Source organism: Astatotilapia calliptera, chromosome 3 (assembly GCF_964374335.1).
Source record: "Astatotilapia calliptera chromosome 3, fAstCal68.1, whole genome shotgun sequence".
NCBI classification, from domain to species: Eukaryota; Metazoa; Chordata; class Actinopteri; order Cichliformes; family Cichlidae; genus Astatotilapia; species Astatotilapia calliptera.
In genome coordinates, this window is record NC_137424.1 from 39,193,143 (window position 1) to 39,208,342 (window position 15,200).

The 15,200-nt window shown below is 40.5% G+C and overlaps 1 protein-coding gene across 1 annotated transcript; it reads left to right on the plus strand.

Moving 5' to 3' along the window:
• Window positions 1-8,912: 8,912 nt before the first annotated feature.
• On the plus strand, window positions 8,913-14,768 carry LOC113019620 (uncharacterized). The gene is made up of 5 exons (XM_026163387.2): window positions 8,913-10,846; window positions 11,155-12,141; window positions 12,762-12,914; window positions 13,264-13,353; window positions 13,823-14,768. The coding sequence occupies exons 3-5, from the start codon at window positions 12,906-12,908 to the stop codon at window positions 14,129-14,131; spliced, it is 408 nt and encodes a 135-aa protein (XP_026019172.2). The 5' UTR covers window positions 8,913-10,846; window positions 11,155-12,141; window positions 12,762-12,905; the 3' UTR covers window positions 14,132-14,768.
• The last annotated feature ends 432 nt before the right edge of the window (window positions 14,769-15,200 follow it).

The window sequence follows — 15,200 nt, forward strand, 5'->3', positions numbered from 1 at the left end:
TCAGAGGTGATACATTTGGAGAATTTGCAGTCTGCAGTCATCACAATGCAAGCATCATTTGTGATCAGAGAGGAAAAAAAACATACATCAACCTTCCCCAGTCACTCCCCTGACCTGACTACCATTCAGAATCACAAATGGAGTGATATTAAGAACCTTCAAAGACCGGACAAACTCGTATTTGAAACATGGAATGCCATCCCCAACACCTACATAAACATGAAGAAATATGCATTTGGAGTCCTGTCAATCTTCGGATCCACATATGTATGTGAGCAGCTATTTTTCACCATGAACTATGTTAAAAACAAACACCGCTCATGCCTCACAGACGGCAGTTTACAGTCCTGCGTAAAGATGAAAGTGACTTCGTACAGCCCCGATTTGCAAACGCTGTGCACAGAGGTTCAGGAGCAGAAGTCCCATTTACCAGGTAAAATAAATATTTATATTTATTTATTTTTCATTATTTAGTGACATAGTGCTTTTTCCAATTTATTTTTTAAGTTCAGGTCAAGGCTCCGCTATATGCTCCAAAAGCCCACAGGCAATATAAGGATGACGGCTCACTACATTTTTTGTTTGCTACATGGATAATTCATGTTCAGCTTTTCAACTCATTAGAAACAGACCATCAACTCGGCGTGTTTCTTTTTTGTTATTATTTATTTAAGAGTTCAAAATGTTCAAACATTACATAGAGGAAGAACGTTGTATATACCAGGTGGGCTATTTATATGGATACACCTTAATAACATGGGAATGGTTGGTGATATTAAAGTCCTGTTTGTGGCACATTAGTATATGTGAGGGGGCAAACTCCTCAATATGGGTGGTGACCATGGTGGCCATTTAGAAGTCGGCCATCTTGGATAAAACTTGTTTTTTCAATAGGAAGAGGGCCATGTGACACATCAAACTTATTTGTAATGTCACAAGAAAAACAATGGTGTGCTTGGTTTCAACGTAACATCTCGTATCTTCACACCATAGACCAGACCTTCCCAAAGTGTGGGGCCCGCCCCCTAGGGGGGGCGCAGAGCCATTGCAGGGGGTGCGCAGTATGAAAAGGGGGGGACAAAACGCTTGGACACTGCTAGCACAGGGGCGCCCACAGAAACGCAAACCAGGAGATGAAGCATAGCTGAATATGTTTCCAAACTAACTTCATTCTAAGCCAGGGGTGTCAAACTCAAATACACAGTGGGCCAAAATTCAAAACTGGAACAAAGTCGCGGGCAAACGTTAATATTTATTGAAATATATTTATTCCTCCAGATATAAGAATGAATCTTTTCTTATGGACTCAAACAAGTTTTGCTGAAAAACTGAATATGGAACAAGCAAAGCTTAATACTAAACAATATATATAGTAGCTGTATAATACCAGTAGGCCAGCTCTAATAGTAATTTGGTATGGCTTCACGGGCCAAATGTAATTAGGCTGTGAGCCCACGGGCCAGAGTTTGATACTTATGTTCTAAACCAAAAACTAGAAAATATGGTGAAGCATATCTTCCCTTTGGTTTCACCTGCATAAGTGCCGAGGTAGGTCTCCCCTGCAGAATTGGTTTTCCCTTCGTCGGGAGCACCGCTGGGCTCTTCAAATCACGACAAACAGTATCCCGCAGTTGTTTATGTTTTTAAACCCATTTTGCACAGAGAGGCATTTTTTGAAAAATGTGTTGATAGCAATGTTGAATATTATTACACAGGGAAAAAAAAAACAACTACAGTAAAATAATCACACCGTGACGCCTCTGCCTTTGTAAATGGAGGGACAGTAACTGCGTGTGTATATGTAAGCGTGTAAAACTTGAAGATAGTAAGATTAACAGTAACAGTATTTTGTCTCTATCTCCCATTCTGCAATTCATCTCATGTAAATGTGGCGCACAGTGTGACGTGTAAAAAGGCACATACCTTTGACGTTGCGCGACAAACTCTGTATTCCTCGTCCAAACATAAATGCAAAAAAGGAGTTTAAAAAATCTCCGTTTTCGGTGATAGGAAACGCCGTTTACGTGTGGACGAAACAGCTGCGTTTTCAAAAATACCCATGTAGGTGCGGACGTAGCCTAAACGAGTTAGTAGTTTATTTTATTACTACCTGTCATTTATTGCAGATTACTTGTATTTTCTTAATTGTTTACTAAATGTTTGAGGTGTGAAAGAAACCGCAATGGAGCAAAATATGGGTGTGTGTGGTTGGAGGATGTGTTTGTGCATGTGAGTGAGCGAACATTTTTCTTGTAAAACAAAGGGGGGCCTAGCAAAAAAAGTTTGGGAACCACTGCCATAGACAATTGCCTTCAGATGACCCCAAAGATAAAAGTCTAAGGGGGTCAGATCGGGAGACCCTGGAGGCCATGTAACTGACCCATGACGACCAATCCACTTCCCAGGAAACTGTTCATCTAGGAATGCTCGGACCTGGCACCCATAATGTGGTGGTGCACCATCTTGCTGGAAAAACTCAGGGAACGTGCCAGCTTCAGTGCATAAAGAGGAAAACACATCATCATGTAGCAATTTCAAATATCCAGTGACCTTGAGGTTTCCATTGATGAAGAATGGACCCACTATCGTTGTACCCCATATACCACACCAAACCATCACTTTTGTTGTTCCAACAGAATAGGAGTGATCCATCCAATGTGGGTTAGTGTCAGACCAATAGCGGTGGTTGTGTTAGTTAACTTCACCATTCACATAAAAGTTTGCTTCATCACTGAACAAAATCTTCTGTGTGAACTGAGGGTCCTGTTCAAATTTTTGTTTTGGCCATTCTGCAAATTCTGTGCGCCGATCTGGGTCATCCTCATTGAGATGCTACAGTAGCTGGAGTTTGTAAGGGTGCCATTTGGGAGTAGCTAATATCCGCTGAAGGGATGTTCGACTAATGCCACTCTCCAGTGACATGCGGCGAGTGCTACGCTGTGGGCTCTTGCTGAATGAAGCTAGGACAGCCACTGATCTTTCTTCATTACTGACAGTTTTCTTGCGTCCACATTTTGGCAAATCCAACACTGAACCAGTTTCACGAAACTTGTAAATAACTCATGAAAGAATAAAGTTACGTTGAAACCAAACACAGCATTGTTTTTCTTGTGACATTATCAATAAGTTTGATGTGTCACATGGCCCTCTTCCTATTGAAAAAACAAAAGTTGTATCCAAGATGGCCAACTTCTAAATGGCCACCATGGTCACCACCCATCTTGCACTGAAAAAAAGGGACTGGCCATCTCTTGGATTTATATTAGCATCTTGCGTGTATTTAACACAAGTGCCTCGTGTTTTAAGGTTAGGTGTAACTATTTAGTGTAGAAACTACATGATATGCAGAGAAGGTACATTAATTTGTTCATATCACGTTCAAGTGAAGTAAGACAATAATGAAGCAATGTCAAATCTCGCGATATCGCACGTGATTTCATCTTGCGTTCTTTTGATCGTGGGTGAGGACTGCCGCCATCTCAGTAACGTCGTGCTGCCCGCCACTACTTTTTTGGTAAGTTGCTGCCTGCCACTACTTTTTGGTAAGTTGCTGCCTGCCACTACTTTTTTTTGGTATACTGTATATGTTGATTTTCTGAATGAATATTTTCAAAATTACACCCAAATGTGGTTTAATGTATATTGTGTCACCATGTAACATTAACGTTAAATAAAGAATTGGCGCGTTTTCATTTGAATTCTTTTTTTTTGACAAGGAGCCGTTAAGTTGCAATTAACTTAACTCTAACATTGTTTGGTCTTGAATTTCAATTAGTTTGCAAAATGACTGTTCAGTTACATTATTCAACAGTGTGTATTGCACTGTGGTGAGATTTTGGCTACGTCCACGCGTACACGGGTATTTTTGAAAACGGACATTTTCCGATTTTGGTTTAAAAAATAATCCTGTCCACACATAAAGGTAGAAATGAAGGAAAACGCTGCTATGAACATGCCAAAGCAACAGGTGGCAATATATTCCTAACCGTGCAGAAATGTTGGCCAATCAGAAGTCTAGAAGCCTCGGTGGGAAAAAGTAAACAAAGCTGGGGCATAGAAGCAGAACCGAGTCGTATGTGTGGAGGGACAGTAACTGATGTGAGTGAAGTTGGCCCCCCCACCTTCTTCAATTCCAACAAAAGTGGTATCAAACGTTTGTGCTACGTTTGTGCTGGTTTGTGCTGCAAAAGGTTTCGTTTGTGCTGCTATCATTTTAAAGATATTAATAAAAATTTCTAGAGGTCATCAGAGGTCAACCAGCCCCCCCACATTACCCAAATCCAACAAAAGTGGTATCAAACGTTTGTGCTACGTTTGTGCTGGTTTGTGCTGCAAAAAGTTTTGTTTGTGCTGCTATCATTTTAAAGATATTAATAGAAATTTCTAGAGGTCATCAAAGGTCAACCAGCCCCCCCACATTAATGGAATCAAACAAAATTGGTGTCAATCAACTGTGCTATGTTTGTGCTGCTAAATTTGTCGTTTGTGCTGCTTCTGTTTTAAAGATATTAATGAAAAGGTAAAGGTCAAAAGGTCAACCAGCCCCCCCACATTACCCAAATCAAAGAAAATTGATGTTAAACGTTTGTGCTACGTTTGTGCTGGTTTGTGCTGCAAACATTTTTGTTTGTGCTGCTAACATTTTAAACATTTTAATAAAATAACATCTTGATGCGTGCTTAATCATCCAGGTAAGTACTGTAAATCCCAAAAGGTTGATTCTGTCCATCTGGACATTTTCAGTTGGAGAAACGTTTCGTCACTTATCCAAGTGACTTCTTCGGTCTCAGCTGACTGCAGGTTTCCCCAACCTTATAAACACATGTGAGTGAAGTTGCCCCCCCTACCGTCTTCAAATCGAACAAAATTGATGTCAAACATTTGTCCTGCAAATTATTTTGTTTGTGCAGGTTATGTTTCCCTAATTTTATAAACAGTACATGTACAGTGAGAGAGAGATGTTACATCTGTCTTCACTTGCATCCCAGTCATAGAAGCGTTGGAGGTAGTTCATAAGAGATTACAGGATCACCCCAACCTCAGCAACAGGACCACTCTCAGCACTGATCAGTTGTGTTTGCATTTGGAACTGTGTCTTAATTCCACTTATTTTGCATAAGGGTCAGTACAGGCAGAAACCTAGGTGTGCCATGGGTTCCCCCAGGCCCCTGGTCAAAGTCACCAAACCAGTTCGTAAGCAGGTACAGGTGTGGCCAGAAGGGTCCTCAGAGGCACTGCAAGACTGCTTTTCCACCACAGGCTGCCACACACGACAACACCACAGACTTTAAGGAATATACAGAAACTGTTACTGCCTACATCCCAAAATGCATCGATGATGTCACAGAGACCAGGTGTCACGGGTTGCTTAGAGGATCCACTAGCAGGACTCCTGAGTAGCATTTAAACAGAGACTGTTTATTTACAGATCTTGACCAAGTGTATGTACAGACAGTGTGGGGTTAGTGCTATATACAAGACGTGAGGGGCAGGGCTCCAGGGAAAACGGGGAAATCACACACGCGCTCAGTTCAGCCTCTCTCTTCTCCGCTAGCGACCAGTCACTCCTTCCACACTCCACACGGGGAACCACGGGGAATCTAGGAACAAAGAAACACTCGTTAAGTCTCTGAGATGGAGGCACAGGAAACTTGAGCTAGACGTGTACTGACAAGAGCCTTCACAACAATCCAGCGTTGAACAGCTCATCTCCTCCTTCTAATATACCAGCTGGTCTGATGAGGCCCAAGTGTTCCCAATCCAGGAAGGCGTGGACCGAGGGCGTGAAGCCGCCATGAGTTCTGCCCCCTGCAAAACAGGGCAGAGAAGTAGAGAGGGGGAGAGAGAGGGAAAAAGAGAAGAGAAGGAGGGCTAGGAGTGGAGAGATTCTGATCAGCACCTTGCCGATCCTGCAGGTCGTGACACCAGGCCTATCACTGTCCGGGCCAATCAGAAACCAAGGCTCACAGGTCAGGTTTAAATGCTCCTAAGGTTGAAAAATTCAAGCCTTCAGAGCCGGGAATTAGGTGAGCCAAAGAACAGCAAGGGCAAACCTGTCACGTGGCATCAGCTACAGCAAAGCTTCAGCGACAGCAGAGACACTTGGAGGCAGTGGCAAGGAATACAAACCATCACAGACTACAAGCCCACTCTGCAGACCGTGGTGACACAATCCCCAGACAGTGTGTGGAGATCCCTTGCCAAAATCAGTACCGCCGTTCCCATGTGCCTCAAAGCCTCCAACATCATTACTGTACCCAAGAAGTCATCTACCTCCTGCTTTAAGGACCACCGTCCTGTCAAACTCACCTCCATCATTATGAAGTGCTTTGAACGGTTAGTCATGCATCAAATCAAATTATCGCTTTCGTCAAAACGCTCAAGTGATGATGGAATTTCAACTGCCCCTTACTCAGCCCTCACGCATCTCAACACTAGAGACTCATATGTCAGAGTGCTGTTCATAGACTTCAGTTCAGCCTTCAGCATCATCATTCCCTCTCATTCACAAACTGGATCTGCTGGAGATCAGCACCTTGCTGTATAACTGGCTGCTAGATTTCTTGACAGGAAGACAGCAGATTGTACGGGTCGACAGCAACACCTCCAGCCCAAGAACACTGAATATGGGGGCTCCCCAAGGATGTGTGTTGAGCCCCCTTCTCTTCACTCTGCTGACCCACGATGAGCTCTACTACAGGGGTGAAGTTAACCATCTGGCAGAGTGGTGCAGCAACAACAACCTGTCCCTGAATGTGGAGAAGACCAGCAGCGACTCTACTTCCTCTGCAAACTGAGAAGCACAAGAGATTCAACCCCCATTATGAGCACCTTCTACAGAGGCACAGTTGAGAGTATCCTCACCAGCTGCGTCACTGTGTGGTATGACTCCTGCACTGGGTTCTGCAGGAAAAAATGACAATGCACCTGCCTCATTTGGAAGGTCGTCTCCATTACAGGTGACTACACTCATCCCTTCAGCAGCGTCTTCAGTTTGCTGCCATCAGGAAGGATACTGAAGAGCCTCCGGGCCAGAACACACAGACTGAGAGACAGCTTTGTCCATCGGGCTGTCAGGATGCTGACCATCTCTGAATCGAGAAGGGGGGCCCAAGGGTAAATCTTTCGCCATCCTACAATGCTGTGATTGTAGCCATTCCCCACTTTCTGTGAATGGTACTTATGGCCATTGATCAGTAGGCTTTGATTAGTTGTCGTTGATCAATGGTCATAAGAATTTGCATACTAACAATCATGGAACTAACCCCCCAGCACTTTGTTCATTCAGTGGTGCTAGTTTCCTTCACTATGCAAATGTACTGTTTATAAGGTTGGGGAAACCTGCAGTTAGCTGAGACCGAAGAAGTCACTTGGATAAGTGACGAAACGTTTCTCCAACTGAAAATGTCCAGATGGACAGAATCAACCTTTTGGGATTTACTTACCTGGATGATTAAGCACGCATCAAGACGTTATTTTATTAAAATGTTTAAAATGTTAGCAGCACAAACAAAAATGTTTGCAGCACAAACCAGCACAAACGTAGCACAAACGTTTAACATCAATTTTCTTTGATTTGGGTAATGTGGGGGGGCTGGTTGACCTTTTGACCTTTACCTTTTCATTAATATCTTTAAAACAGAAGCAGCACAAACGCATAGAAAAATCTGCGTTTTCAAAAATACTCGGGTACGTGTGGACGTAGCTATCAAACCACCTCTGCTAATGTAATCGGCGGCATTAAGTTAGCTTACGCCCCTCAACGCCTTTTTTTTTTTTTGCTGCAGATTGAGAGACAAAGTCTATTCGCATTTCACTTGAAGTAAGCTGCTGGATCGGGGGTTTGAGTTGTTGTGGTAAGAACGTGACATTGTATTTTGTCAAAGTTTTCGTAATTAATTATGATACAGATAATATGCAAATATATGCAGTACAGTACACTCAAGCATTATTAAATATATGAATTCTAAGTACAGCTATCATTTATGCAATCTCTTTGCAATCAGTAGTTTGTTTAACTCTGTCCAAAAATTGGGTTATTAATATTACACTTTGTGAATTGCTTGTCATACGTAATTTAGAGAATCATCATTAGATTTAAAGGTTCATCCTCACTACACCTCACTCCTTCTTTATTTTCTCTTTTACAGTGAATGGTGCTAGAAGTGTTGCAGTGACATAGTAAATGTGGCAATGTAAGACCTGCCCTTCCGTTTTTCCAAGTAGGTCACATATTCTGAAACATTATCGAGTGAGACATAGGCACTTTGGAAATAATAATCGTATTCCATGTGTTCATGCAAGCTGTCCATGCAGTTTTAAAACATGGAATGCACTATTAATTCATTTGAATAGATGCCACGTTGTTAAAAATAGTCATCAGTCACAGGGATGTACATAGCTGTCATTTGTGTTCTTGTAAGGATCTTGTGTCTGAGAGAGATTACTGGACTCACATGCACACTTGAAGAAAAATGAGGTTGTAACTTGTATGTTTTTGGACTGCAAATTCAAAACAAATGTCTTCGGATCTTTTAGATCCCACAAGAGTAGGAAACACAGGTGTTATTCAGTAAAAAATCTTAAACCAGGAATAGTAAGTAGTATCAGACACAGTTGCTTATCCAGAATCTGCCTCCAGTACCTTTGATGAACACATTGGTGAGGGTGCTCAGTCTGGTAGCAGTGCTGATGCTTCACATGACCTCCCCAATGTAATTGAGCACAGTTTGGCAGCAGCTTTATTAAAATTGGAACATTTTTCTAATGTACCAAGCAGAGCAATTAATGATTTTTTGGTAGAACTTCATCACTTAAGCGACTGTCTCTCAAAATCTCATGCTGAAGGTGTTCTAGTGGACATTTTTAAGAAGAACAACCTTCAAGTTGACAGAGCTGTCATAGAGGAAATCACTACTTCTCTGTGGTTAGCAAATCCTCTAAATAAGGCCATAGAAAAGGGTGGGCCATTGAGTTCTTCATATCAACGTAATCAATATTACAAGGAAAATTTTAATGTTGTTGAACCAGTTGAATATATTTTAGATGTGAAAGAAAACAAAACATTGCAGTATATTCCCATCCTAGAATCCCTGCGAGTGCTGCTGAGTAGGAAAGATATTGTGGACAAGATAGTTAGAATTCATGAAACACGAAGGGAGACTTTGATAGGAAAAGAAATATTGTACAGGTCTTATAAGGATGGTCTGCATTGTAAGGAAAATACTTTGTTTTCAGGGGAAGAGCTAAGTTTATCCATAACTTTGTACGCTGATGACTTTGAGGTCTGTAACCCTTTGGGCACCTCCCGCAAAACTCACAAACTTTGTGCTGTGTACTGGGTACTGAATAATCTACCCCCAGATTCTCATTCTAATTTATCCTCAATTTTCCTGTGCATTTTGTGCAAAACTGACAACGTAAAATCATTTGGGTATGACAAGGTATTAGAGCCCCTATTACACGACCTAAGGTCTTTGGAAGTTGATGGAATTTTTGTCCCTCAACTGGACAAATCTCTGAAGAGGACAGTGCAGATTATTGCTGCTGACAATTTAGGAGCACATGGAATAGCAGGCTTTGTTGAGAACTTTACAGGCCCCTTCATTTGTTGTTTTTGTACAGCAACTGCTTCAGACATTCAATCACATGAGGTCAGGTCAGGAACTTTCATTCTCAGAACAAAAGAAACACATGAAACCCATGTCAGAGCAGCCATAGATAGTGGCACTAGCTATTTTGGAGTTAAAAGAGGCTGTCCTTTTACTGGAGCACTTTGTTGTCAGTGGCTACCCTCCTGACATTGCCCATGATCTCTTTGAAGGCATTGTGCCTGTTGAAATAGCACATTGCCTCAAGTTACTGATATCAAAGAAATATATCTCCTTGGATGATATAAACAATTCCATATTGCATTCCCATGCAAGTGGACAAACAAAACCAATAAGCCTCATGCTTTGCCACAAAATCTTTCAAGCAGGAAAACCATAGGGGGCAATGCCCATGAAAACTGGTGCTTGTTAAGACTACTCCCATTTCTGATAGGCCCCAAAGTCCCTGAACATGAGCCAGTATGGCAGGTCTTGTTGGATCTAAAACAGATTGTTGAGCTAGTGGTTTCTCCACTTCACAGTGAAGAGTCTATTGCTTACCTTGAGAGCAAAATTTCAGATCATCGACAAAGGTATCAAGAGGTGTTTCCTAACAACAAATTGCTGCCTAAACACCACTACATAGAGCATTACCCACAACTAATTCAGCTTTTTGGGCCTCTCGTGGGACTTTGGACCATTAGATTTGAGGCTAAGCACAGTTTCTTTAAAAAGATTATGAAACACACCAGTTGTTTTAAAAACGTCCCTCTGTCTTTGGCTGTGAAGCATCAGTTTATGATTGGTTATCACCTGTCCTCTCCAAGTATTGATAAATCACTGCTGGATGTGTCAGAAGCATCCACTGTCCCATTAGATGTTTTAAAGGAAGAGCTAGCTCAAGCTTTCAAACAGAGAAATCCTTTTGTATCTGAAATACACATTGCAAAAAATGTTTGTAGTAAGGGAATACAATACAGGCCTGGTATGATAGCGGCATAAGGTTCTTGTGGTGGCTTGCCTGAATTTGGGGAAATCCATCAAATATGCATTTTGCAGCAGTGACTATTTTTTGTGTTAAAACTGCTGTGTGGATGGTATTGTGAGCATTATGGAGCCTTTCAGCTGACTCCATCACCTGCACGAGAACTTGCTCTTGTGGAAGTCTCGGAACTGGCTGATGAATACCCACTGGCTGCCTATGCAGTTGGAGGTATGCAGATGGTGACCTTGAAGAGATCAATCTGTGTCTTTGGGTAAGATCATTTAAAAAAAATTGTGCTGGGTGATAAGTATGTTGTACCTCCATGTTTAACCTTGTTTGCGTGGGAAATGGTGATGGAATTGGCAACATCATGCACTGGTGGATGTGATTAAAGATAAGGAAGGACTGTTGAAAAAGTGTGCACGGTGCTGTCACATATAAATGTGTATGGGATACCTTGGGCACACTAACTGGTGTTTTTTTTTCCCCAGAGTTAAGTTGTTATAGTGTTATAATGATAAAATATGAGGTTTGTTATAAAACTGATTGTAATTACATTTTCCTATTCTTTCCTAACAGACAGTGAAGAATGACCATGACAGCTCCAGCTATTCTCAGAGTTATCCTTGGACCAGACAGTAGTCAGAGGGTCATGATTTCTGCTGGTCTGCCTTCAACTGTTGCTGAACTGGAAGCTGAAATAAAGACTCAGTGCAAAATAATGGAACCCTTCCGATTGCAGTTCATGGACACACTTTTTGGGAAGAAATCCAAGACAAAGTGACAATCAAAATTGTATAACCACCCTTCCAACCTCAAGACCAAGGTGAAGACACATTTTCTTTTCCATCAACCAGTGCTCTTGGTGACACATCTACTTCTGGTGACAGCACCGTGACTCTTTCATCTCCAGAGTCTACATCATCACGGTCTTCGTGGCCAGATTTGTTCTGCATTCCCCGTTTCACATATGATGCTGAAATTAAGCTTGCGCAGGCCCATGTAGCTTTCAAAGAAAATGGGATGCTGCTGATCCCTGATCCAAAGCTGAAGTCCGACATTTTGGAGGGTTTAATCCAGGAGGTAGTCAAGCACACAGTCTACCTCACAGACAGTAAGTTTGACCAAGTTGCAGAGGCACTCATCCTGAAGCATCCATGTTTAAAAGAAAAAGGCTCACACAGTGGCTATGCGGGATGGAAGTTGAGCCTCAAATACAAGTTATCAAACTACCGCACACATCTCCGCAAAATAGGATGTCCTGAAGTATGTGTGAATTCTTTGAAAAATAAGCCAGCTGAGAAATGTTCCCCTGCTTCTGCCGTTAAGCGACCATAGAGGGGTGAAGTGGATTACTGCCCCTCTTTTCCACTTGGAGAAAGTGAACAGTCCCTTGAGAAGATGAGGGTTGAACTCCTTTCCGATGTGAAGAGGCGCAACAACAGAGAGACAGTCATGGATAAAATGAACAGAACATATGCATTGAGAAGACAAGAAGTCATTTTTGATGCTCCCATGATCAGAAATGTACAAGAGAGATGGCCAGCTCTTTTCTTCCTAGCAGAGGTAATTTAAGTACGGAAAAGAGGACAGCAAAAAAAAAAAATGCATTAAACCTCTCAGGCTCAAATTAAGTTTTTGTTGCTAATGCATAACCAAGTCCCGCAGTGGTACTTCTGAGTAAAAAAACCCCTCATAAAATATGTATGTGGGGTAATCAGGTTGTTAGTTTTTAACTGTTGCAAATCGGCAACGCCTGCCTCGAGAGGATTAACTAGTTGTGTCATAGATGTGTTAATGTGTAAAGGTAGTCCATATGGAAAAGATATATATAAATATTCTAAAGTTTGTATCTGTCTTGTGTGAAACTTGTATGAAAAGCATACAAGAGAGAAAACAGATATAAGATCCCTTGAAAAATTATATAAATGAAACTTTTGGATACTTACTAAAATAATATATGAAAGTGGCCACTTTCATGAGTAAATCATATAAGCCTTATGTGATTTACTATATCAAGCAAGCCAAATCTGATGCAAGTCTTTAATAAGTTTTTTCTATTTCTTTTTTATATGGGAGTGCTTGACTTTATTAGGATGTGTGTCCATATATTGCATAGCAGAGTCCAGATGAAGAACTATGCTCTATACCAGCCATTATTTTAAAATAATTTCACATTGTTTCAGATAAACGCAGAGTTCAAATGCATCACAACCATGACTTTACAGTCAAGGTTTCTGTCGCAGCTTGACTATCTCTCCTAAAGTCTCCTGAAAGTGTTTGCAACGCAATCAGGGGAGCAGGGCAGGAAGATAAAGGATGTAACTGCCATGATGACAGTAAGAACTTTTAAATTATTTAACTACAAAGTGTATATGCATTGCATTAGGTCAGTAAAAGATTTATACGTTGCATCCTTTGCAAAGCTCAACTTTTACTTGTGAGTACCAATTCTACTGAAAGGACCCTATCATTTTTGTCATGCATTTAGTGTCCCACTGTGAAAAATGTATCTTTTTTATATGATCTGGAAACTATTTAGTCCACTCCTTAAAAATCATGTCAAACTTTTGAAAATTGTTTTGCTGGTGTTGCATGTTGATGACTGGTTCAAAAACACTGTCTTTGATCACTTTCTTCTATGCTACTGAAAATGTATCTATTTTTTTCTTTGTTATAATTCTTAAGGATGACATTGATGCTCGAAGGGAGTCCCTCATCAAAGGACTGTGCTTCTATCTGAATGAAAATCCTGACATCTTGGTGCAGGAGTACATGGTGAGTGTTTTATGAGTAGATTGTGGCTTTGCAACGTTTTTCAAAATGTATTCAGATAGCCATTTAATTCTCCTTGGACTAGGCAGGCCTAGTAGTCCTCTTTAATAATATGGCAAAGAGATTCTAACACTGAGATTAAAACAAAAGGTTAAACTTGTTCGCTACATCGCTTTTGTTTGGAAAAAAAAATTGCCCAACTGTGAGGCTGAAAGAAAATCTAAATTCTTCTGAGTGACATAGCCTGGCTTGCTGGTGGGCCAATGTCTTTCTAACAAAAGACTAATGTAGACCTTGAATGCCCTTCATTTGAAAAAAACAAAAACAAACTTTGTGCGTGTGTGTTCTATTTGTTGTTGTTTTTTTTCCGTTTAGAAACAGATCATGAATGGCAGCAGGACAGGGCACTGCATGTAAAAAAGAGGATTTGCCTAAAAAAGGAATCTTAAAGAAATGTTTTATCTTTAACCAGGACATGACCGAGGCCACTGCACTGACTGCTATAGAGAAAACAACGGTGGGCATTTATGTCTCCAGAGATACGCCAGGCAATGACTGTCCTGATGTTGGCATCATCATCGAGGGTGTGGTGGTTCTTCAGGATTTGGATAGTGTGGCCCTTGCAGTTGCCATGCTTTTTGGACTGTTTTACTCGTTGAACATGAGTTACCCATCACAGCTCCGCTACACCTTTGAGGTCATTCAGAAGGTGGTAATGGAATTGGATGCAACTCAGCTCTCAAGAAAAGCCCAAAATTTAAAGACAAAACTGCTCATGTAAAGAAAGTTCACTGTTGCTCGGCATGTGAGGTGGTTTGCTCTCTCACTTGTTCTCCTGCATTTTGGAGGTTCGATATCAACGACAAATGTTCACTATTGTGTACTTTGTAAATGCCATATAGATGGGGCCTGGCTTGGTTTTGTTTTTTCCTTTTTGCTCTCTGTTCAAGTTTTCTAATTGGCAGCATTTTTAGATTTTGGTTTATTTGTTTTTAAAAGTGAAGAAATGTAGGATTGTTCACCCCAAATAGTCCCATCATGGCTGTGTGAAACAGCATTTTAGGTTTAATTTAGTTGGTCTAAGATTGCTTTGATGGTTTTATCTTTTAAACCAAGATGTTTCAGTATGATCATTGCTGGAATTTTTGAAACTTTTTTCGTATTTGTTAATTTTTTTTAAGTCACTCTATCACTGTTATTTCTGTGGCTCTTTAATAAAGGTTTTGACTTGCAAGTGGTATTTTTTTCTTTTTTTAGTAATTAGGGCAAAATGCATAATGTTAATGATAAGGTTAATAGGTAGGTGTTTCCCAATCCAGTAATTTTAGAATTAATGGTAACTAACATTATGTTAAATTATTTACAATTGTAATTGTTCATTTAATCTTAAAACCTTAAGCAGAATTTTTTGTATTACTGTTCTCTTTCAAAGAGGTAACCTGTGTTTTTCTGTGTTTTGTCAAGTCAATCATGGTATAGATATTAGACCTTTTAGTTTATTTATTTTTTCTCCCCACTCAGGTTACCATCTTGAAAGAAAGAGTGCGATATGTTATAAAGCTTACATTAAAAAATGTGTACTTGATACTAGAATATAATAACACATTGTTAAACGAAGATAACGTGTAGTATTTAAGTGACCAATTAGTGTTGGGTAAAAGTTACTCAATAGTGTTGGATTAAAGTGAGAAAATTATGAAAGAATAAAATATTCCAAGACTTCAAATTACTTCAACAGAACATGTCTCATTCACATTTTATCAAGACAAAATTTATAGGTTTATTGAAAGCGAATAACTTGTGTTAATTTAACACAATTTTTTCATTTGCTGCCAAAGCATCTGTGTGCA

Coding starts and splice junctions, on each gene's coding strand:
- LOC113019620 (XM_026163387.2), top strand. Junction 13,354..13,822: donor TCTTGGTGCAGGAGTACATG/GTGAGTGTTTTA, acceptor ATCTTTAACCAG/GACATGACCGAGGCCACTGC.